At 39.1% G+C, this 22,549-nt stretch overlaps 1 protein-coding gene across 9 annotated transcripts in view; it reads right to left on the reverse strand.

The window, feature by feature from the left end:
* LOC146584817 (serine/threonine-protein kinase WNK1-like) overlaps positions 1-22,543 on the reverse strand; it is a 108,331-nt gene extending 85,788 nt beyond the window's left edge. For all 9 annotated transcript variants that reach the window (XM_085324166.1, XM_085324165.1, XM_085324161.1 and 6 more), the window contains exon 1: positions 21,953-22,543. In XM_085324166.1, the coding sequence (XP_085180292.1) occupies positions 21,953-22,522 (570 nt within the window). In that variant the 5' untranslated portion in view covers positions 22,523-22,543. The remainder of the gene's footprint in view (positions 1-21,952) is intronic.
* Between the last annotated feature and the right edge of the window lie 6 nt (positions 22,544-22,549).

Here is a 22,549-nt window from a genome sequence, read left to right on the forward strand (position 1 = left end):
GGTCGCATACTGTCCTTGGTCTGGTGCCACTTTATTTCATTCRTTTGAACAAGAACACTGAAGGAATTACTTGAAGACAAATAACAACATCTGAAGATGTCATGGTCTAAAGGACCTACCTGAGATGGGTCAGCATGACCTGTAAACAGACCTCCTCCTTTTTAATTTACCTCCTACTTTGTCACACTCAATAACTATCTGCAGTTCAAAATGAATTTCATTTGTAAACTAAACTGAAGAGCAAAGCAGTTACAACTGAATATGGAACACCATCCAGAAGAAGAGGTTAAAAGATTCACATATTCTTTCCATAAAGTATGTGGTGTTTTGTGTATAATACATCTGAAYTACTCAAGTTTAACACTGGGAAAAAAGTTATCTAGCAAAATGTCAGCTGAAAATTACTTTTTGGCATCAAGATTCCATTTAAAAGACATTCTAGTGTGCTCACAAAGCGTGCAAATGCAAGGGGATGCAGCAGAGGYAGTTTATATAAGAAGTGGCTTGTCAGAAAAGCTGCACAAGCATTCTAGTACTGCARCCCTTGCTTCAGTGTGCTTCAGTTTTGTGGGGATAAGAGAAGTTACAGTTGAGGTTACAAAAGAAATAGGACCAAGCTTCCTAACAGAGCAGCCACACTCATTTTCAAAATAAGACTCTTCTCTGTCTAACTATTAGGCAATAGGATAGGAAAAAAAGGAAAAAGACATCCACATAGGCAGCAACTTCCAGCCTGAAAGCATCTGAGAATCAGCTCCTTTGCCATCCTCTGTTGCAACTCCCATATCCTAGTGTTCAGTTAACTCAGAAATAACCTGAAGGCCAAGATGAACTTTCTAACCAAAGTTATCAGAGCCTGAAAGCCTAGTACCTACAGATATTGATCAAAATCTCATCAATTCCATCTGAAGAATGTCAGGTTACTTTGTTTTGTTTCCYTTTTTTCTTCTTCTTTCTCCTTAAAACCATACTAGTACAATATAAAATAACTTACTAGTACAATATAAAAAAACTTTTCCACAGAATTGCTTTGATCCAAATAGAGACTTTGGTACTTCAAATGGACAGCTTTGTGAAACAGTTTCTCAGGAGTCCAATCCTCAGACATCTTCTGCTACAGCAAARAGTAGAAGTGTGATAGGATAGTTTTACTTCCTCAAAACATTGAAAAGAATTCTTGTGAGGAGATAATCATTTTGTTACCACCACAAGGATCTGTGCTTAAAACTGCAAGCTTCAACACATTAYATAATACTTTATGCTAGTTAAAGAAAAGATAGGGAGAAGCCCTACAAAAAGCTGGTTTCTAATCATTACTATTGACCTATAAAAGGGGAGAACAAACAGGAAATCCCTGAGTAAGTCCTCTTACTCCATYTTTAAATTTGTTTACGAACAACACCAGAAAAGTAGGAAACCAGCAGCCATTAGTGATCGACGAAAGTAGGCTTGGGGGCTAAATAGGAACAACTCTAAGTTCTGCTATTACTGCTATAAAGGAAGGGGGCATCAGTCAGTGCCACAGTTCTCATCCCTTCCATCACAGCAGGAAGTAGCCTGAACTTTTTTYCTCCTCTCATCCTTCCCTAGTTTGAGCCACAAAGTTGAATTTTTACCAAAAAAAAAAAGGGGGGGGGGAGAATAAGTACTCTATCAATTTCTATTTTGTTTGTTTACCAAAAACCAAGAACCAAATACAAGCACCTGCTGCCAAAGCACTGCAAAAATTAAGGCAATAAGCTCCAAATAGCCAGCAATAAAGTACGRAGTAGGATGTTTTAAAACTGAAAATTTTTGATTAACTCTACCACCATCGATTCTTAACAGCCTGCAATTATGAAGGCAGAACAAAACCAGGAGGCCGTCCAAGAAGCAGGAGTAGGACAGACTAATCAGTCTCAAAAGCTATAGTCCTATCTTCAAAGGTCTTAGTGGGCTGAAAAAAATTATCAACTGGCTTCTTCAAAATTAGTTGCAACCTCTTTCTCCTCAGAAGCAGACACTCCCCTTCGTGATTCCGCTTTGCGAATAATAAAACCCAGACCRGCTGCAAAAAAAGAGCTGCAGTTCGAGCCCTCTGCTGCTGCCCAAAGCACCTCGCCTACAGAGTTGTCTGACACTGTTCTACTCTCCCCTATGCTTCCAAAATTGCTGGCTCAGGCCAAATTACTACATTTCAGAGTTAGTCACATATACAAGGCTGTAGCAGAGAARCAAATTTCTGTGCCAATGTGAAATTTTCCTGTCTCGACCCATTTCACGACACTTGCACGTAAATAAAGACTTCTACAGAAATACCAACTGGCAACAACGAGTTTCGAGAAAAGCATCCTATTTCTAAAAACTCATCTTCTTTCCAAAGCTAAACAGTGGAACAGCACGATATCACAAGCAAGAACATGGTAAAAATCTCAGGACAGTAGAAAAGACTATGAGTTAGTCTTTCAGATCCAGAATTGCATAAAAATTGGAAGGGATCAATTCCCAACTAATCCAAGAGATAGATAACTGTGCCTCTGCTTATCACAAGCTCCTAGCAATGCTTCCTTCTGAAACACCTTTAAGTCTACACTTCCCAGGAGGGGCAAACAATGCCCGACATAGCACCCATCTGACTCTGCAAATTCCTTTTTAATTAGCTCAAACAATGTGTTAGATTGTAAACACTAKAAGGAAGCTAAAAAAAGTCAAGTACTACTGTGATTACAGCTATTGTTTATACTATTTGGATTTTTTTGCACTTGTTTCATCTATGTGCATTTCTATGGACTTTTTTCCTCTGCACAATCATAATGACAATTATTATATGAAAAACAACATTTTTTCCCTAATCTTGCAGTCTCCATAGCAACAGTGTTTGGTGGTGGTCCTATTTCACTTAAATCCTGCACATCAAGGATCTAGCTTGTTGTGAAAAAGCCAAAAGGTATTTAAAAGGTTAAACTGTAAATATACAAAATCTACACAGGGCTTTCCTAAATATAATTGCCAAGCCATTAAAAAAAAAACAAAATCCATAACCTCTTTGCCTCAGGCTTGCAAGAAAGCAGACATATTGACAGGAGTATTTTCTTTAAAATGATAAAAAGTTGGAGGTTTTTTAGATTTGCCAAAAGCAAAGCTAGTCCTCCATCACCTGAACACTGAGTTAAACAGCTGCAGGCTTTCCAGCTTCTACAACAGTAGAGGCTGTTATTCTACAAAAGATTTTCTACCTGAAAACTTTCCCACTGCTCCAGAGAAGTCTAACACACACTGACGAAGCACGTGTTTTCCGAGGATATCACACATTATTTGCTTAAACTGCTGCCACAAACAAGGCAACCAAATTACACTGCACAGATAGCCTTCTATCTTGCATTTCCCATTTTGATGGCTTGACATGCATATGCTATACACAAGACCAAAGCTCATTGTATAATTACATTTTTAAAAAATAAATGAAAAACTCCTTCATAGGCATCACATGGATACCAACACAAACATGCTTGCATAGATCAAGTTTCTGGAGTTTAAAAAAATACCTATAGGTAAATCTGTCCTAGAAAAATACCACCTCTTTCAAAGCTTTATTATCCAGGGAATAAGTACATGGAAACACTTCTCAGTGCAAAGGCCAGCTCTCTCCACACTGCTTTTAGGTTCCTGCACCACAACTCTGAAGCACAAGCACTCCAGAAGGGCACCAATGTGTCAGCAATTCGCTGAAGTGCCTGCACTGTCCTGGCTGAGGCTCTACACAATTAAGCTTGAGACAGACCCTTAGCAGGGAAACGTGCAGCCCAGGTGGTTAACGCATGCCAGCTAGGCAACTGAAAGCAGGATCTCGGGACAGGAGATCCCGAATTTAAGTGCTGCTACCTAATGTAACAGTCCTAAGCGTTCCAGTGAAGAATACAGCAGTAACTGGCTGTAAGTCTACAGTGTTAGCAACACCTTCCAAAGCCAGTTTGCAAAACTACAGAACATTATACATCCAAACTCCAGGAAAGTTATGCATTTATTCTCTAAAGCTGACCTCTCTTAACCTAGAGTCTTTGGACTGCGCAGTTCATCAAGCAGCAACCAACTTCAATAAGCAACTTCCTAACACTGGGTGACTGAAACGTATTTATATTGCCACAGGAAAAAAAAAAAAAACTGTTTGACATTCATGTTAAGCACATCCATCACATGCAACATTGCAAGAACTCTGAGTACTACAGCAGTTGAATACAACTGAATTTTCACTTCTGAGCTCTCTAGCAGAGACTCCTCATTTCACCAGAGCCTAGGTTAAAACCAAACAGTTTCATGGTATTAGACAAAATTTATTTCCAATGAACTTCCAGCTGAGTTGTATCCTCATCACTCACTGAAAACAGATACATGTTGTCCCCTAGACTAAGTTCAGAGGCTCTACTGAAGAAATCCAACTCATCATGGAGGTGAAGGACAACTGAGCAGATYTTCATACTTTCAGAAGCAGCAACATGGATACCAACTTGCACATTACATGTGTATATGCTATATACAGAGCTTGCTAAACATTTTGACCATCATTTTAGGCACTGTCATTGTGAGCCTTCCTCTGAGCATCCAAATGCTGAAATTGTTGTGGGTGTATTTTTTGCCAGCAATACCCAGGAGAGCTGCAACAATAAGTAAGAGGTCTCCTCATGTCACTATATCCAAAGAACTTCCCAGAACTTCTAAGCAGTTTTCTTCTTTTGCAGCCTCTTCATATCACTGCTACTATAATGCTTAGATTCTTGATTACTCAGCATATAAGAGCATGTTYCTCCTTCGGTGCCTTTGAAACAGAGTTATTGGAAAGGGTAAACAGCAACTGTTGTTTCATCTACAGATCATTTTCTGAATAATAATATAAAAAAAATAAAAATAGCTACTGATGCTCAACAACTTTCTAAGAGAATACCACTCTAACATAACACCTGAAGCTCAGTCCTTTGTAAAACTGTTTATAACTAGTCACTTGGGAAGGTGTTKTCTATACAAAGCTCCACAGCTGCAATATCCAAGTTAGATCCACAAATAAACTAGCAGTGTAAGTCTACTTCTTCAGGAGAGCATAAGAGAAAACAAGATATGAAACTAGACAATACACATCATTTGCTTGACCTTCAAAATCCGAAAATCACTTAAAACTCCACAGTCTACCAGAAACAATAACCTAAAATGGGCCCACATCAATAGCAACTATGGAAAGTAAATGAAGTATCATCCCCAAGCCTACTGGTAAGCTTTCTTTAGTCCATAGTTTCTTCTAAAGCACTTTTTTCAGGGGAAGTGATATATTTGTCACAGAATAACCAGTTCAGTCCCAATTCCTAGTTTATATGATATYAGTGCTAATCAGACATTCAGACAGAAACCAAGATACCACATAAAACCAAAATTCATCACACAATCAAACTTTCTACATAGGCACTACAGTGGGAGTCATGCAGAAATATTGAAAAAAAAAACAATTGCAAATATTTCAGCAGGAACAAAACAAAGCTATCTACTRTAATTCAGAGCCCTCAAGTTACATCATCAGTTACAGTCCCACTAGATACTCAAAGGTAATGAGGGATGCTGCCAGATACCAATAGCCTTGTATCTCTGCTATTCAAGGAAATAAAAACCATCCTGTTTACCTAATAAGACAGTTGACCCTTATCATCTTTCATGAATATATTCCAAGATATGAAGTAGTGCCACGACCCTTGACTCTTGTGCTATGTATAACACAGAAGTCATCATTCAAGGCTCAAGATATTTTATTATCTTATCATGTCTAACAGACTGTTCAAAACCCACAAAAGAAAGCCAGGCATACAGCAATACTTGCTATTTCCAGGAGTATAGAATGAAGATTCAAAGACTCCCAAACTGTAAACCTGATTCTAAACTAGAAAATGGATATTCAAATGCTGTTGTCACAAAGACTGCCTTGCGCTTTTACATGAGAAAAAATATCACACATCAATACACAGCTGAAAAACTACTGACATCAAAATCTGACCTATTCCAGATAACTTATCAATTTTTAGAAAAACAAAAGGGAAAGCAAGAAATGAAGACCATTGTGATTCCAAGGCAATGTTCTTGCAGGTTTTAAATACACTCATTTAGTATGTATAAACACCACCAGTGTGCCAGTGGAAAGCATCTCAGCCACCAGTGTGCCAGTGGAAAGCATCTCAGCCACCATCATCTGGACCAATCACGTAGATTCAAATAGTAACAGAAAGTTTTCACTGAAGGACACAGGCAATTCAAAGGCTACAAAGCCCCTCCATTCATTAGAGGATTCCAGAAGAGCTTTAGCCTCCTTAATTCCCATTAGACTCCCCCCAAAATTTCAAGAGCTGCAAGTCATCCATTTCATACTGGCTTCTAYAGTACTGGCACTGCACTAATGAGTTCTACAAGCCAGAAGAAATCCATTTYTAAAGCATTGAATGTACATGCAAAAGTGAGGTCTATGCAGACAAAAAGACTCAGATACTTTTTTTTTTTTTAATTGGAGGTTGATGAGCTGAGTGACTGACAGTGTGATCAGTCATCATTATAGTTTATTTTATAAAAATGCTAATTATAGACATTCAAAATTATCTTCAGTACCCCTTTGAACTTATTTTTAAGCCACTGTACAACTCCTCTCAAGGCTTCACAAGTAGGTAATTCAACTACAACATGGCTGATTTCCCTGTTTTTAGGGTAAATCTGTAGCTGTTATTGCAAATTTTCATTCCTTAATCTCTAATTCAGTTTTAGTCCTGCACACTGCAGTTTTCACTAGCCAAGAACTACCATCTCACTCTATAAAAGCTTTCTGCAGAGAACCTATTCTAAGTTAATGACTATGCCCACTCTCCCATTAAAGTGTTTTTTTCAGTCATTTACTTAGCACTTAAGTTTTTTATGGCACTTTGTTTCACATTATGCTCAGCAGCCCATGCAACACATTGCATTTTGCAACCACACAGCCAATGGCTATTGGCAGACTTCCACCCTCCCCTCCCCCCAATATTATTAGGATAAATCAAGGCTCACTTGCACATGGACAGCAGCAAAAACTCTGCAAACTGTGAAGTCAAATTAACCCCCTTAATTAGCAGTGTCATGTAGATTTATTATGAATCTCATTACAGCTGATTCACTGTTAGCTAGGATCACACCAGGTATCCCAGGTTTTTGCTAGAAATCAGAAAACACTGAGAATTGCCCAACAGCCAAAAGGCCACTGGCTAACACTCTGGATAAAYGCTCAGATCTAATAAAATTGCTAAGGGGAAGGAGACACTAGAGAATTTCAGAGTAATCCTCCTAGCTACTTTTGGAACAGCACAAGTGCAACCCGTCTCAGTAGCTAAAATATGATCATCACTTTAAGAGCACTTCTCTAATACCCCAAAAACACTTACAAACTTCACCTGAAAATTAAATTCACATTTAAATGGTTCAATTTCTTCTTCATTCAATGACTTTTGCTAGTTCTAAAACTTTTTCTAGTAGTTTGATAGTACAGAACTGCTCCTAAACATCCTGTGACTTCACTTACTTCAAATTAGAGTAATGCTTACAACCTTTTAAAGTGACAATTCGGTCACCAACTTGTGATCCCAGCAACACCTGATAGATTCACAGCTGTTGAACTGAGTATTTATACATGAAACAACTGACGTATTTCCATCTGGCCCTCGTGTCAAGGGGATGACTATATAGAATGGCAAATCATTACTGCTTCCAAACAAAACTCAGGGAAGAGGAAAGGGAAACTGCTGAGTTGGAACTGCCCTTGACCCCCCACACAAACAGGCTACTCAGCTATCGCTTATGTTTTGGTCATCTGAGAAGCAGCAGAAAGTATATCTGAAATGAGACACCCCATTCAGCTGAAGCTCAATCTAGTCCACGGATTCCCACCCCCCCTTCCTGGAAAGAGATTTGGCCTGAGAAGCAGGAGAGAAGGAGGCATGTGTATAAGGTAAATTCCCAAGAGAACTATAAGCACATTTCCATGCATAAGATAGATTTACCAGATGGAAAAATCTAAGTGTGGAAGAAGGCAGTTCTAGGAGTCAAGATTTAGATACAGGCTTTAACTCTGCTCACCATTCTTTTATGAGCAGTAGTGTGAACGCAGCCACAGCCACAAAATCCACTTCATCCTAGAGTGCAAAGAATTAAAAAAGGGRAAAAGGAAAAAACCCACCCTTTTTGCCAAGTTGCATATACAGGGACCACATGAAGATTGAGGAAGGCCAAAAACAAAGCTACATAGGCAATGACTTACACAGTGTTTTGTTTGTTTGGGGAGAGGGTAAGAAGCAGGAACAGTTACCAATTCTTACTCACTGGAAGTGCCAACTTCCTCAGATTTCATATCCATTTTAATTGTCAAAATATGCTTAAAGCATCACTATCCTCATAGCCTGCCAAACTATGTAGCCATAGTTTTCTTCTTTTATGGCACCCAGCCACACCTCCCTAGTTCACATGCATATCAATTGAGTCATTACCTAGCAATTATCAGTGATGTTTACACAGAACAGACCTGTTCTTTCAAATTTTACAGGTCTACCCAAGCCTCATGGTTTCTTGCAAAAAGTCACTAAGATCAGGAGGTGAGAAACATACCCTGCTGGATATAGTAAGAAAGTAAAGTCACAGGGAACACAAGCCTATTTTAGAAATTTAGTACCGTCATATAAGCTGCCATATTAGATGCCATGGCAGCTTTTTGACAGAGGTCAAAACCACCGAAGAAATTCAGTGAAATAAACCTTGAGTTAGACAATTCAGTCCACCAACTAGTAACTGGCAATAATGTTAAATACTAGGGATTACCACAAAAGGAATTTTAGGATCTGTTTTGCTGATGCTAAAAGTACAATTAACTGCTCTAGTGCAGCTGGTCCTGACATACTTCCTTTTTTCACCTCTCCTAATCTAAAGCTACTTTSTTCACACAACTGAGTCATTTCTTTGCTGCACCATTCCTGAGCCAATTGCTCTGTTTTCACTTGTCACAGGGTTCATACCTGAAAAAAGGCAATCAGTTCCTGCTGCTCCTTTTGTACCAGTTTATCAGCAACCTCAAATTCAAAGTCTTAATGCTTATATGGTCTAGAAACCAAGAATGTTTCCTCCCAGTTGCAAAGGAATAACAGTATTTCACAATACAAATCTATCAAATGCAGAAACCATCTATAATGTTGGTGCAYTAGAAGTTTCCTCGAATCTCTACATCTGGGGCAGAATAATATGCAAAGCTTTTCTCACTGCCATTCATCTTAACACTTTGCAGCTCTTATCTGTACACCTGATAATTCTCATTAGAAAACAGACTCAGAAAGCCATCTGCAACAGCAAGTCATTCACCACTAAGCAGGCCACAGATGCTGCTTTGGGACTGACTTCCAACTCCAAAAAGTCTTTCAAACATCAAAATTATGATCAAAGTCTTACCTTACACATAAGCTGTACAGCATCATAACATGTGACAAAACAGTAAAAAAATAAAATTAAAAATCCACAAATAAAAAGACCACTCACAACAAACAGCAGCAAYTCATCAGCACTGGCTGCTACCATTTTATAGGTCAGAGTCTGAATGCATGTATAGAATAGCTTTTCATGATCAGCATGTTTCATAAATATTTAATCCACAACAACCCTGCAAAATATATTACAAACTGAGGCATATCAAGGTTAGGTAGCTTATTCAAGGAGGCATTACTAAATTTAGAAAACAAAAGGAGATATTTTTGGCAAAAAGTAGCAATAAAATGCATAAACTTCAGCATAAGCATTATAGTAAGACTACTCTCATTATACTAAGCCTACTTTCATGAGCAAGCAGTTCATAGCAATRGCTATTTTCAGAAGCAAAGTTGTGTGATCCTAAGACTTTAAAGTTCATAATTCATACAAYTTAAGAATCTAGTTGTTGCTAATCCACATCTTAAATGTGGTTTCAACTGGTAAAGTTCTTTAAGAGAAACCACTTAAGTCAACAATAATAAGATTTAAGCATCTCCTACATCAATAAATCAGACATCAATTCTTCATAACTTTCTGGGATTCTCAAATTTGAGAAAATTTCATATTGGATAGGAAGAAAAACATTTGTTTGAACCCAAGTCTCAAAATATAGACAAAAAAGGGCTGTTTTTCCTGTTTGCAGAAAGTGCTACTATATACATTTACACCTCCAGCAAGTCTTATTCAGCTGCACTGAAATGACACAATTAGTGTTAGACTATTGTTGTGGCACCTCCCCTCTGACTTGCCTCCCTTCTCCAAAAAAACTGACAGACTTTCATGACAAGTGTGGTATCCTATTTGATGCAACCATGCAGATACTCTGGCAACTCTGAGGATATCAACTATAAGAAAAAAACTACTGGATTTTTTTTTTAAGGCAAAAAAAGGAAGTGAAGAGTATATAATATTAACCTATATTAGCACAGATGATTAAGTGCAGTAAATTTTGCTTTATAGGCATTACTACCTGAAGACCATTCTGATTCCTGAATAAATCAAGAGATTAGTATTTTCATTACTAATGCCCAGATGGAATGCACAAATTATAAGCTATAAGGAGATTCTTAAATATTTGTATTACAATCTAAAGCAACTGAAAAGATTCACTCTCCTACATGGACAGGAAAAAAAAAAAAAAAAAAGTAATCCCTAAAGCTTTGGATGGTAACTACTCGCATTTGTTCTGCACACGAAATTCACCTCTGGCACAAGTGCAACTCAAACCAGCCTTCCCYAGGACCTTTTCACTTTCTGCAAGCACAAGATAACCAGTGCAATTTGAGGGGCCAAAATCCCCTGCTCTTCCTCCTCAGGATTCTCAAGACTTTTTTTAGTTGCCACTGCCTCTGAAAAGCATTGAACATTCAAGCAGGTAGTCTACAAAACCAAAAGGGGCATGCAAAAGAAAGATGCTTTTTGCTAGAGGATTACCTGACTCAAGACAATTATTTATAGACAGATCTATTAATGCACTAGGGCATTTAAGACTTCAGCAGCAATCCAGGGCATTTAACACCTCAGCAGCAACTCAGAACCTCTTCACTGCACTTTCTGACTCCTGAGGGTAAGGCTAAACCTCTCAGATACATTAGGGCTTGTGTAACAAAAACAGCAAAACAACCATATCATCACCTGAATTGGCTCACAGTTGCCATCAAGAGGCAAGATATTCAAATTCACGTGCCACGTGTAATTTTTTCCCCCACAGATGCAGATAACCTGAAATGCATGCAGCTCYTCAGTTACTTGTCTGCAAACCAAAATGTCAAGTTGCATGCAAAGGAAGTAGTGAAAACCACGGAAGAAACATTCTAAAAGTGAACTTTAAAAGTCTTACTGTTGTATCAGATATTTCTGCAGTTTCTCCATTTTTAGCATRCTGCTTCTGACAAACTTAACTCACTTAGCCCCCAAAACAGGATAAATGCCTCAAAGGCCATTTTATATATTGTTGCTCTCTATTGGTCTATATTCCCAAGGAGTGCAATACTAAAAAAAAATCCCAAAACTCCCAAACATAGAATCACAGAACCAGTAAGGTTGGAAGGGACCTCTGGAGATCATCTAGGCCAACCTCCCTGCTCAAGCAGGGTCACCTACAGCATATGTTAGCCAGGGTTGCATCCAGGCGGGCCTTGAAGATCTCCAGAGAAGGAGACTCCACCACCTCTTTGGGCAACCTGTGCCAGTGCTCCGTCACTCTCACAGGGAAGAAATTCCCCCTCACCTTCAGGCGGAACTTCCTGTGCTTCAATTTCTGCCTGTTGCCTCTTGTCCTGTCACAAGGGACAACCGAAAAGAGTTTGTCCCCGTCCCCTTGACACCCTCCCTTCAGGTACYTGTACACATTGATAAGATCCCCCCTCAGTCTTCTCTTCCCCAGGCTGAAGAGGCCCAGCTCTCMCAGCCGTTCSTCGTAGGGCAGRTGCTCCGGCCCTCTGATCATTCTTGTCACATTCACAACAACCACAAAACTCAAATTCTTTTCAGTCAAGATTTCTCACTGTGGGATACCCAACTAGACCGCTTCTCAATAGCTAGAATTCAAGTTTAGCCTCACTTCGTAATTTCTCTTTAGGGAAAATTCATAGTCTCAAAGTCCAGATCAGTTATAGTAAAACAAATACAAGATGCTAACTGATGCGCTSTTATATACAAACACAACCTTTATTTCCCAAATGAAGATACACTGTAAGCAGTTGAATAGAGGAAGAGGTAATAGTTGCATGTTGGAAGATATCCCTAAGAATAAACGCCTCACTTATAGGAAGCAGATTTGAAGAGACATTTTAACATTTTGTAACATTTAACTAAAACCTGCTAACAGTTCAGAAAATGCCATTAACAGATGCRTATTACATAAGCATGCACAGATTTACAGATCCTTAAGATAATCAGCCTGGATTGCTGAAGCTTTTAATAGCAATATTTGTGGGTTATTGTTCGTGTGTCATTAGTCTTTGCCAGGATAGAAGCTCTTTTCCCTGCAATCAAAACACATTTATACTGGGGTCACAAACTCACCAGCAACAGTCAGCAAAGCAGAAACAATGCTTACACATGGTTACTTTAAGAGAAGAAAGCGTCCAGCAAAAAAGAGAATGACCACCAACTGGATAGACTTGCATCATCCTGAAACAAAACTAACTGGCCAAAACCACATTAAAAYGTGCTTAATTGTCGGTATTAGTTTTGTACCATCCAATTAGCATCCTAACATATCTGTTTCAGATTTATTCCAATTGCATGGAGATCTGTATATCAGAATAGTATTCCTATTCTTTTTACTGATACAAAGTAGGTTTGACTGCATTTGACGTTCTTCTAAATGACAGCAATAAACTCTCAATCACCTAGGTGAGCTTCTCCATTTGTATTTGCTTGCTTGCTTTCGCTAATCCCAAATCTGCTATTGGAAYCTGTTATCTTCAGCTACTGATGCAATGAAGTTAAGAATGGCTGAAATCAAACAGATGAAAAAGATGATATAGTACTGCTAAACAGAAGCTACAAAGTTTCTCCCCCACACAAGGACTGTAATGGAACTTTTTCCCTCTCCATCTGCTGTCCTAAAGCACAAAAATAGCAGTTCAGTGGATACCTATCAAAAGTTTACACTGATGATCACTTATTGACAGAAGCGATAGGATCCTCATTGTCCTGGACTATCGCAGAAAACGTAGCATCCACATCGCAAGTCAACTGAGTCACCAAAGCTTCCTCTTCATTTCAGTCTTCCTCATAACATGGAAGATTGAGTCCTGCCAACAACTTATGAAATAAAAAGACGAAAAACATCATAGCAATCTTGTCCCAAGAACAGTTACTTCACAGCGTTGCTGYCCAGATTACTGCCAATAGATAGATTAGATGATTTTGGTACCATAGGTTCTCATGCACGTTAAGCAGGACCATAAATGGCATCCATGACACATCCAAAACACATAGCACTAGGCAAAACATTGGTTCCAGTGTCATTGTCACATCACTTAAGAGCTCATAGATATTATAGCTACAAGCCAGATGTCAATCAAGTACAAATACATTTTTCATAGGATTTCTAAATTCTGAATGTGTATGYAGGGAGCAATTCTGAAGATTCTGCTTAGAAACAGCATTAGAAATCCAAACTTGGTAAGTTTGTCTCCTCAAACATTGTAGAATGCGTTATCCTTATAGGAAGTCCTTACTGCTTTAGGCAGACATTCATATTTAAATAGCTTCTGAAAGACAAAATACCAACACAAATCTATTTTTAGTGGGCTGCAATTTTCTTTGCTGAAGAACGAACTAAGAACATATTAAGTTGCCTGTGATCCAAGCAAAGTAACACGTAGTACAGCTATGAATTACCTTGGCAAATACTGAAGTGCTTTAGAATAATTTGGATATGCACAACACACCTATCATTACCAGGTAAAAATGAAAATTGGGATGAAGTTCAAGTCTGAATCTGGATTCCTCTGGTTACTGTATCCCTTCATAGCTATTCCACTCTGGTTTAATAGAAAAAAAAGAAGATTCAGAAGCATCTATGACCATCTTGTTGCAAGGATCTCCTCTTCAGTTAAGAGGATGGCATCAAATAGCACAGAACATTAGTAAAATAAAGTTTATCTTCTACAGTATGGAATTAAGGAGGGGCCTGTAGGTTGTGCCCATCAGACAAGAATGGAGCAAACTCCCTTTCTGTGAGACACCTCCCCTGCTCTCCCAAGGCATATCTTGAGGCTAACCAAACATATGCTAAAAACTGTTGGCATGAGAGTTTCTAACTATGCTGAGGAAGTTTGATATAAGAACGGAATAAGGATGGCAGCAGTATCTTCACTAGAGACATTCAAACACTGTTTACGGATTAGTGGACAGCCTAAACCAGCCTCAAAAGCTGCTAGAGCAGAAAGTCATGAGGACTGTAAACAGCTCCCACAAAAATACTTATGATATCMATAGAAGAAGCTGAGTCTCATTCCTTAGAACAAGAACTTTAACAGTATATTTGAGAACTTCAGAGGCCTCAGGTTAGATTAAAAAAAAAAAAAGTCTTCAACTACTCCAAGAAATTATTTTGCAAGCAGCACTACAAATTCTGCTAATAGAGATTACATATTACCTACATAGGAAGAATGTTCTTCCAGACATGGTATACACACACAGCACAATCAAGTTAAAGCCATGAAGTTACTATCCAAAGTTTAAGAGTCAAAAATGGGAACTTTGTACATCTGCTATTAAATTCAACACATGCTCTGCCAAAACTTAAGCTTAACTTCCTAAGCYGAACTGCAAAAGTACAGTCAACCTGCACGACATTTAGACTTTTTCTTAAAGCCCAAATAACGTGGTTATTACATCTGCATTCCCATTTTTCAGAAGTTTATAGCCCTCAAGACTAAAACAAGCTTGAAAATATAAACTTAATAGATTGAAATGGGAAAATACTCTTATTTTAACTCGGTCATGATTTTCGAGAATCATTTAGTAATCCTAAGGAGAAAAAGAAAAAAGAAGAGAGAAAAAAAAAGATAGCTGCCAATCTTTACAGGAAGTGAAAGTTTCTGAAGACATGCATGACAGGAAATACTAAGGCATTCACTGCTTAGTACAGAATTTGTCACATCCAGTATGTAGAACATGGGTGACAGTTAGAGCTGTACCGTTTAATAAACTAAGGAAACGAAAACCAAACCAACAGGAAATGCAGCTCCAAGGGAAGCTACCAGCCAAATACACACTGCACCACGCATTGCATCCATGGAGACAGTACCAGAGATCTATCACTACCTGTTTTATTTATTACTCTGCTACACAGCTCTCAAAGGACAATATACAGGGTGTCTCTAAGGAGCCTTATCTTMTTTTTCTTTTAAGAAAGAAGATGTTCCTAATATTTTTCCTTTAGTCTTCAAAAGTTTAGTTGTGGAGTTAAGAATTTTTATTTTATACCACCAGTAGCTAAAAACAAATCTCACTTAATAGAACTTATTTCATTTCTACAGCTTTCTCCAACCCACCTGAACTGATAAACAAGAATATATTTACTTCCATGAGTACTTCCTGAAAATGCAGTTTGTTTTATAAGAAATACTGCACYATATATGAATATTTTATCTTCTTATATAGTGTTTCTCTTATATTGTCTCACAACCAGCCAGTTATAAATTGAACCACAGCCATATCCAAAAGTAATATCCCTTTGAGGTAAGATTAGTTTCCTAGGTAGAGGGTTCCTAACAGCTGCAACTCCAGAACGTACTCTCAAATTCCCTTCTCTCTTTCAGGGTCACCTTTGTAAAATCTGAGCAAGTCTGACCACTGTTCATACTTCTGCAGGTAATCAGCCTGGCCCCTTTCCCATATCATTTTTCAATGTGTGAACTGTATCAATTACAGCACAAACACTCAGGAATATGGCTGTTATTTATTCTTTAGCCAGAAGATGAGTTTTCACAGAGATGTAAAGCCAGTAAGGACCAGTAACTTGTTCTTCCCTACCACCTGGAAAAGGGGTGGAGAATAAACTTACACTTACTTGCCCAAGATTTCAAGCTCCCTATCTGCACACACTTGAAGGCCTTTGGAAACCCAGTGTAACCTGGAAGTGTTATAAACAGACTATACATATCTATGGGTTTACAGGGTTTTTTTGTTTTGTTTTGTTTGTTTTTTTGCTTTCAGTGATGTGGAATTTGTGAAGTGGAGATCAGAAAGAGTTATGATAAGGACAGAATGAAGTTCACAAGAATATTTACAGATAGCCCCTTTATTAATCTGCATTTGTGACAATTACGCATCTGATCCTGAAGAAGTAGTGAACTGGATGCATACTGCCTTTGTTACAATGGTTGTAATCTGATACAGCTCTGCTCACAGACTAATTTATTTTATTTACAGATCTGAGGCACAGGACATTAAGTAGGCACGGGAAATCACCATTATGGATCAGACTTCAGTTTGATYCATTTCAGTAAGGGTTTTACAAAAYTTATAAAAAGTATATTCATAATTAAAACAAAGAAGGTACGTTTATTTCAGGATGTTGACTATRCCTCCAGAACCAGCCAGAATATTATCTTTTTCCAATAGCAAGTTAACAGATGAATTTCAGGTCCACACTGCTCAACTTCCTCCCACCGCATAAAGGTTTTGATTTGGTTTTCCGTTTTAAYGCAGCTATAAGATCGTGCATTAGAGCTCATATCTCTGCAATCAGGCCTTATAGTGAGCAATGTGCAACAAGCTTTAAGAAATACATATATACCTACAGGATGCCACAGTTATGTGACACAAGACCTTGTTTGGTTGCAAACTTGGACCTGTAGCTTCTGAAGCATTTCCAACTCAGTTCAGAAAAAGATTTTAGGAATTATACTTTGACTTYCATGGTGAGTCTGCAGCAGAGTCTATACTGCAGAGTACAAAACTACATTCCAGTGCTGTCTGTGACCTAAATCTCAATATTAAATATAGCTTTAACTCCAAGAGAMGAGACAGATACAGTTTACTTTGAAATGTCACTAAAGGATAAAATATACCTCATGTGTAAACATCTTCCTGTATTGCATTTTGAGTTTTAAGAAGTCACCTTTTATACATTTCTATAGCCAGAGCAATTCTGCATACGGAAATATTATTTAGCACCTCACTACTTCCTGTTGTAAAAAGTGAGAATCAGCTGCATTATCATTTCTACTAGACTGCAYTAGAGAATCTCATGGTTCACACAGGTATGATACAGCATCTATTCTTAATTGTTTTTCTACAGCTACTGCCTATGCAAAGAAAACCCACTGGTAAGTTGGAACATCTTGTACACTACACTTGGTCTATAATTTATTTTAGAGTCTASAGTAGATTTGCACTTCTATAACCTAGACCAATTCATCACCTAGAAGAACTATAACTAAAGGTAACCAAATTCACACTCAGCTTCCCTTCAYATGGTGATAATTCCACCATACTTTTATACCACTCTTACTTCTGGAGCTTGTTCTTATGTTGAGAAGCTGTGCCTTTGAGCCATGCTCAGGGACAGCACTCAGCCTCCTGCTCCCTTTCAGAGGCTCACGCTTCAGCGCAATAACCTAACCAGTGCTGCACTGACGCCAGTGTAAGAATGGCAAAATAACATACCAGCAGGAAGATGCATTCATGAATTTCAACTGACTGACTAACCTACCTCTTCCTCCAAAGAAATACAAAGGATAGAAGTGATATAGCGCATATCCAGACAAGCGTGGAAGTTCTCCAGTCCATAGTTTACCAGCAATCTTATCTTCAACTAAAGAACTTTCTAGTGACAGTTTCTAAATCATGTTTCCTATAATAGAAGATTCTATATAAATGAAAGAGACAGCTTCAAATCTCTGACAAATACAGACTTCAAAGATTTCAGTTTTCCTTCYGTAATATCAAGCTTGCTTTCATATCTGAAGAACTACCAATTTGAATGACAGAACCCATAGTTTTATGCACACAGTTATGTAGTTCAGCAAGTGGCTGCACGAGCCTGCACTCTAAAAGCTAGAGTTGAAGTAATAGTCTTAATTWAAAGACTAACTCAAACTGAAACAGGGACTTAGCTGTAAAAAGCCAAATTGAAGGGGTCATGTGTCATCCACTAACTATGTGACGTTTACTTCCTTTGACACAAAAGTATTATCTAGCATAGTTAAATTTAATGCAAARGGAAAAGGTATCACATTTTAGCCACGATGTTACCTGAACTGTAGACAGGTGACAAGACTTACAGCTTGGGACATAATTTAAAAAGATTGCACAGTAACATGATTGTATGGAAAGAGATATTTTCAATTAAAATGGAAAACAGTGGCACTAGGTATTTTTGTCACCTTCTACATGCTTACATCTCATTAAAGCAGTAACCCTAACTGCTACCTCACTAAATCTATGAGATGAGCTAATGACAACAGTAGGAGGCACACTTGACTCAGAATAACTAGAGCTGAAATGAATATATACAATGAGAATAGAAGTATTGGAAAGCTAAGACTACACTAGTCACTTCCTTGCAGCAACTAAAGCTGAGCCCYGGCCATAGGTGTTGCTGCTCAGCTCTTCACAACTCCACTATGTTTATGGTAGGGCAGCTACTCCAAATTTAAATATTTGCATCCAGTATTTAAACTAGTTTGTCTACAATTTGCTAGTACAGACAGGCCACAAATTAAACTAGGATAGTCTCTCAGCCTTGCCTTCCTTAGGATTTTGTTACACATCTATCTGCAACCTTGAAATACTTGATTCCTTCAAATCAAGTCCTTTCATCTTCCTCAAATAATAAGTACAGAAAAATTAGAGTCTTGTCCAGGACCTCCCTTACAGAGATATTAACTATGCCATTAAACCACACAGAATTTCATCTCATTCCCTTTCAGTTTGCTCCTCAATACAGTACACRAAGCATAAGGGCCATTAAAATGCAGTTCAAGAGCCTTCTTAAGGATATGGTGCAATATCCTCCAGAGTATCCTCAGCAACCTGGGAAGCCAAATTGCACTTGATAAGCAAGACTTAAGCACCCAAACTCGTTGATTTTAACCTTTATCTCTGAGCAGCATGTACATAAGAATTAAATATAGTTGCATTATCCATGGTTAAAAGTCATTTGGCCAGAGTTCATTACAGACTCTCCTGTGCTGGATGTYAACTCCTTGATCTACAAGATTCCTACTACAAGAGTTTCTTCTGATATTCAAATGTTCTCATTTAACTGAACTGAAAGMAGCTAATCTCTCATTTCCCTCCAAAGAGCAGAGATCTTAAAGAAACTGAAGCATTTAAGGTATGCTAGAAAAGCCTTATAAGAACATACCTCAAAGGATTCTGCTGAAGTGTGAATTTTCTTTCCCATTTGGTTATGGGCCTTGCAATCAAGAACTGTGATACACCTTTATCAATTTTGAACAAGACAGGAGAGGAACAACTTAAGTTGCAAAACCGTGCTGAGCAGCCTTATTCTGGGAATATTACAGTTGCACTATAAAAGACTCCAGAAAGATTGGACACCTAGGACACTTGTACTTCCTAGCAAGAACTACAGATTAGAAAAGTTGTTCTATTATACCAAAGAACGCATCTCAAGGCAATTAAAAGTAAGTATGAGTTACGGTAGGTGTAATACGGCCAGAAGTCATTCACGCTTTCATTGGAAAATAAGCATGCTTTGAAGGTTCATCAATCCTCAAGCCATGGCATTCTGGGAAAAAAAAGTATGCCATCTAAGTTGCGTCTTGGTGAATCCAGATCGTATTTTGTTATGAATCAAGTACAAGGAATTTCACCAACTTGTCAACACTTACAGTTTCCTAGAGAAAGAGGAAGATGTGCCTATCACACCAACAACTACCAAGTTCCTCCTTTTATTACTAGAAGCAAACAATAAAATAGGATTTAATCTTGAAATATCCTACTAATTACAGTCTAGCTCCTTTAGCAAACACTGTAACAACTATAAAGTTCATATACATGCCTCAAAATTGTTATTTTACATGCAGTCTCCTTATGACAGAAAAACTGTAGTTTTCAGAGTAATTTAAACCACAATGCACTCCTGTCATACTACTAACCTCCAAGCAAAACATCAACCATTYCCCCCTTAAAAATATTTTCATTCATGCTTTTTGCAATCTCATTGTTGTTACTTACGCATTTTTTTCTTAAAATCAACTGAAAGCTCAGCAACAGGCTCTTTATAAATATGCTTCTTTATTAGGTTACTTCAAAGAAGGTGCTTCTTCAAATAATTTGTTCACATGGTATTGAAGATGATTAGGACATTTCAACAGAGTAACGCTAGTGGGAAGCAACCAATTCCAGGCTGATACAGGTTTCCGACCAATAACTACAGCCTAAAGATTAAAACAGACTTCAGGGGTTAAAAGTCAAGGAACTCTATAACTGCAGAGACTAAAATTCCAAAAAAGAGTCACAYCATTTTGGTGGATTATTTATCTCCTCTTAGTACAGACTGCACACACTTAAGTGGGGCCCAACACTGGATCACTTCACATTTTCATTGAAAAGTAATGTTTGGAAGAAGACCACAGCAACTGCAGAGCTTGCATGGAGGAAGGGGACATGCTTCAGCGTCACAAGGTAAACTGGAAGTTTACTTTCGCAGTCAGTAAGCATGGCATAATGGYAACAATATAACTAACCAAGATACTGGTAGGAAGCTTGAAGAACCATCCAAATGCAGCTAAGAACGCAAATTGAGAGATCTCTTAATAACCTCTCTCAGTTTGATAGGAATAGTTTAAAATTATTTTTGGCGGGGRAAGAAAGTTTTGACATATTACTGCAATCATTCATTTGTGAGCAACTAACTGCTTAAATCCCCCTCAGAAACCTCTGGGATTTTCATCTGCTGCTCTTCTTCTGTCTATACTAGATTGGATGGGAACACACCCAATAATAAACCTGTTCTATAGAACTCCTCTCTAGAACTGTGCTGAAAGCCAACTCTATAAAGCAAGCACTATCCTTTTAACACTGAGGCTTTGCAAGCAAACCTCTATGCCAGGTATTTGTTTCTGGTACTCCACACTCTTCCCACTTCTTTTAAGCTTGTTGCACAGCAACCTGCCTCTCAGTAATACAAGCTAACTCGCATAGAACTAAGGGTGTTCTTGCCATCATCAGACCAGGGCTCTACTAAACTCCGCTCTGCTGAGGCTAGAAACTTACTGGAAGAGTGGCCTTATTCCAGTTTAATCCACCAATCATTTGGAAAAGCTGAACTTCAGCTTTTTACAGCTTCAGAAAGGAGACAATTATTCTTTTCCTAGTGCCTGTATCAAGTGAGAACCCYAAAACTTGGAATGAAAAAAACAAATTTGCAGCACTAAACAACGTGACACACTATGCGACTGTGTATATTTTAAAGTTACCTCCTGCAACAATATACTACCATAAATGTCTGTGAAATTCACATTTTTTTCTAAAAAATAATTAAAAACCTTAAAACAAATTTTGAAAAGTGAGATTTACCTCAAGTTGACATTCACTTGAGGTGCAATAGGCACATTTTCCTCTTAGCATCCCTGAGGCCTCATACAAGTATTTTTACAACCTTCCAAGTAATATTTTAGAGGTGTAAAACGTAAGATGCCGTAAGAAAGAGTCGTAGTACAAATCCTGAGGACARAAGGCTACCAAATTTCTTCAGAGAGCAGCATCTTTAAGAGACCTAACAGGCAAACAGACTCCCAGGAGAGGCTGCACCTTCCTTCCAAAGGAATGGCCCAGGGAAGGTCTGCGGTCCCCTGCCTGAATAAAACTAGACTTCTGATCAATGGATTTTACCTTTTTCAAGCACGCAGCCTCGCACCTGGGACAGCACCTGTGCCTTGGAATTTTTTTTATTACTATTATTATTGCTGTTGTTTACCTGTAGCTCGCACCAGGCGACTTCCACAGTGGTCTCTGTATCCAGTCCTTTATAGACAGTTTTGAAAGAGCCTCTTCCGATCTCGATGTCGAACTTCAGGAAGCGGCCATCCGGAGAGATGCCCACCGCCTTGGTCTCGAGCTCTTCGATGTCTTCCTGCTGCGTTCGCCGCTCCTCAAATTCCCGGCTGGCAGCTGACGTGCTGCCAGCGGTACTGGTGGGGGGCAGCGCGGTGGCYTCCTCCTCCTCCTCCTCTTTGGGCAGCAGCGGGGCGGCATCCTTGGCGGCAGGGGGCTCCTGAGCAGCCCGTCCCTCGAGGGGCAGCGGGGCGGGCGGCGGCGGCGGCTGCAGCGAGGGGGCCTGGGCGGCGCCGGCAGCGGTGCCGGCGGCCCGGCTGGCACCGTCGGGCGGCGAGACGAGCGGCGCGGCGCTGCCTCCGGACACGGGGGCCGAGGGCGCGGCRGGCTGCAGGCTGGGCAGCTCCAAGGCGGTGGCGTTGGAGTCGCAGATCACGCTCCGGCGGAAGAAGCGGTGCTCGGTGGCCGCCGCTCCCCGGCTGTCCTTGTCCATGGTGTGGCGGCGGCGCCGGTACTCCTC

The sequence above is a fragment of the Rhea americana genome, unplaced genomic scaffold (genome assembly GCF_003343005.1).
Source record: "Rhea americana isolate MKP2758 unplaced genomic scaffold, rheAme1 scaffold_9, whole genome shotgun sequence".
In the NCBI taxonomy this organism is placed as follows: Eukaryota; Metazoa; Chordata; class Aves; order Rheiformes; family Rheidae; genus Rhea; species Rhea americana.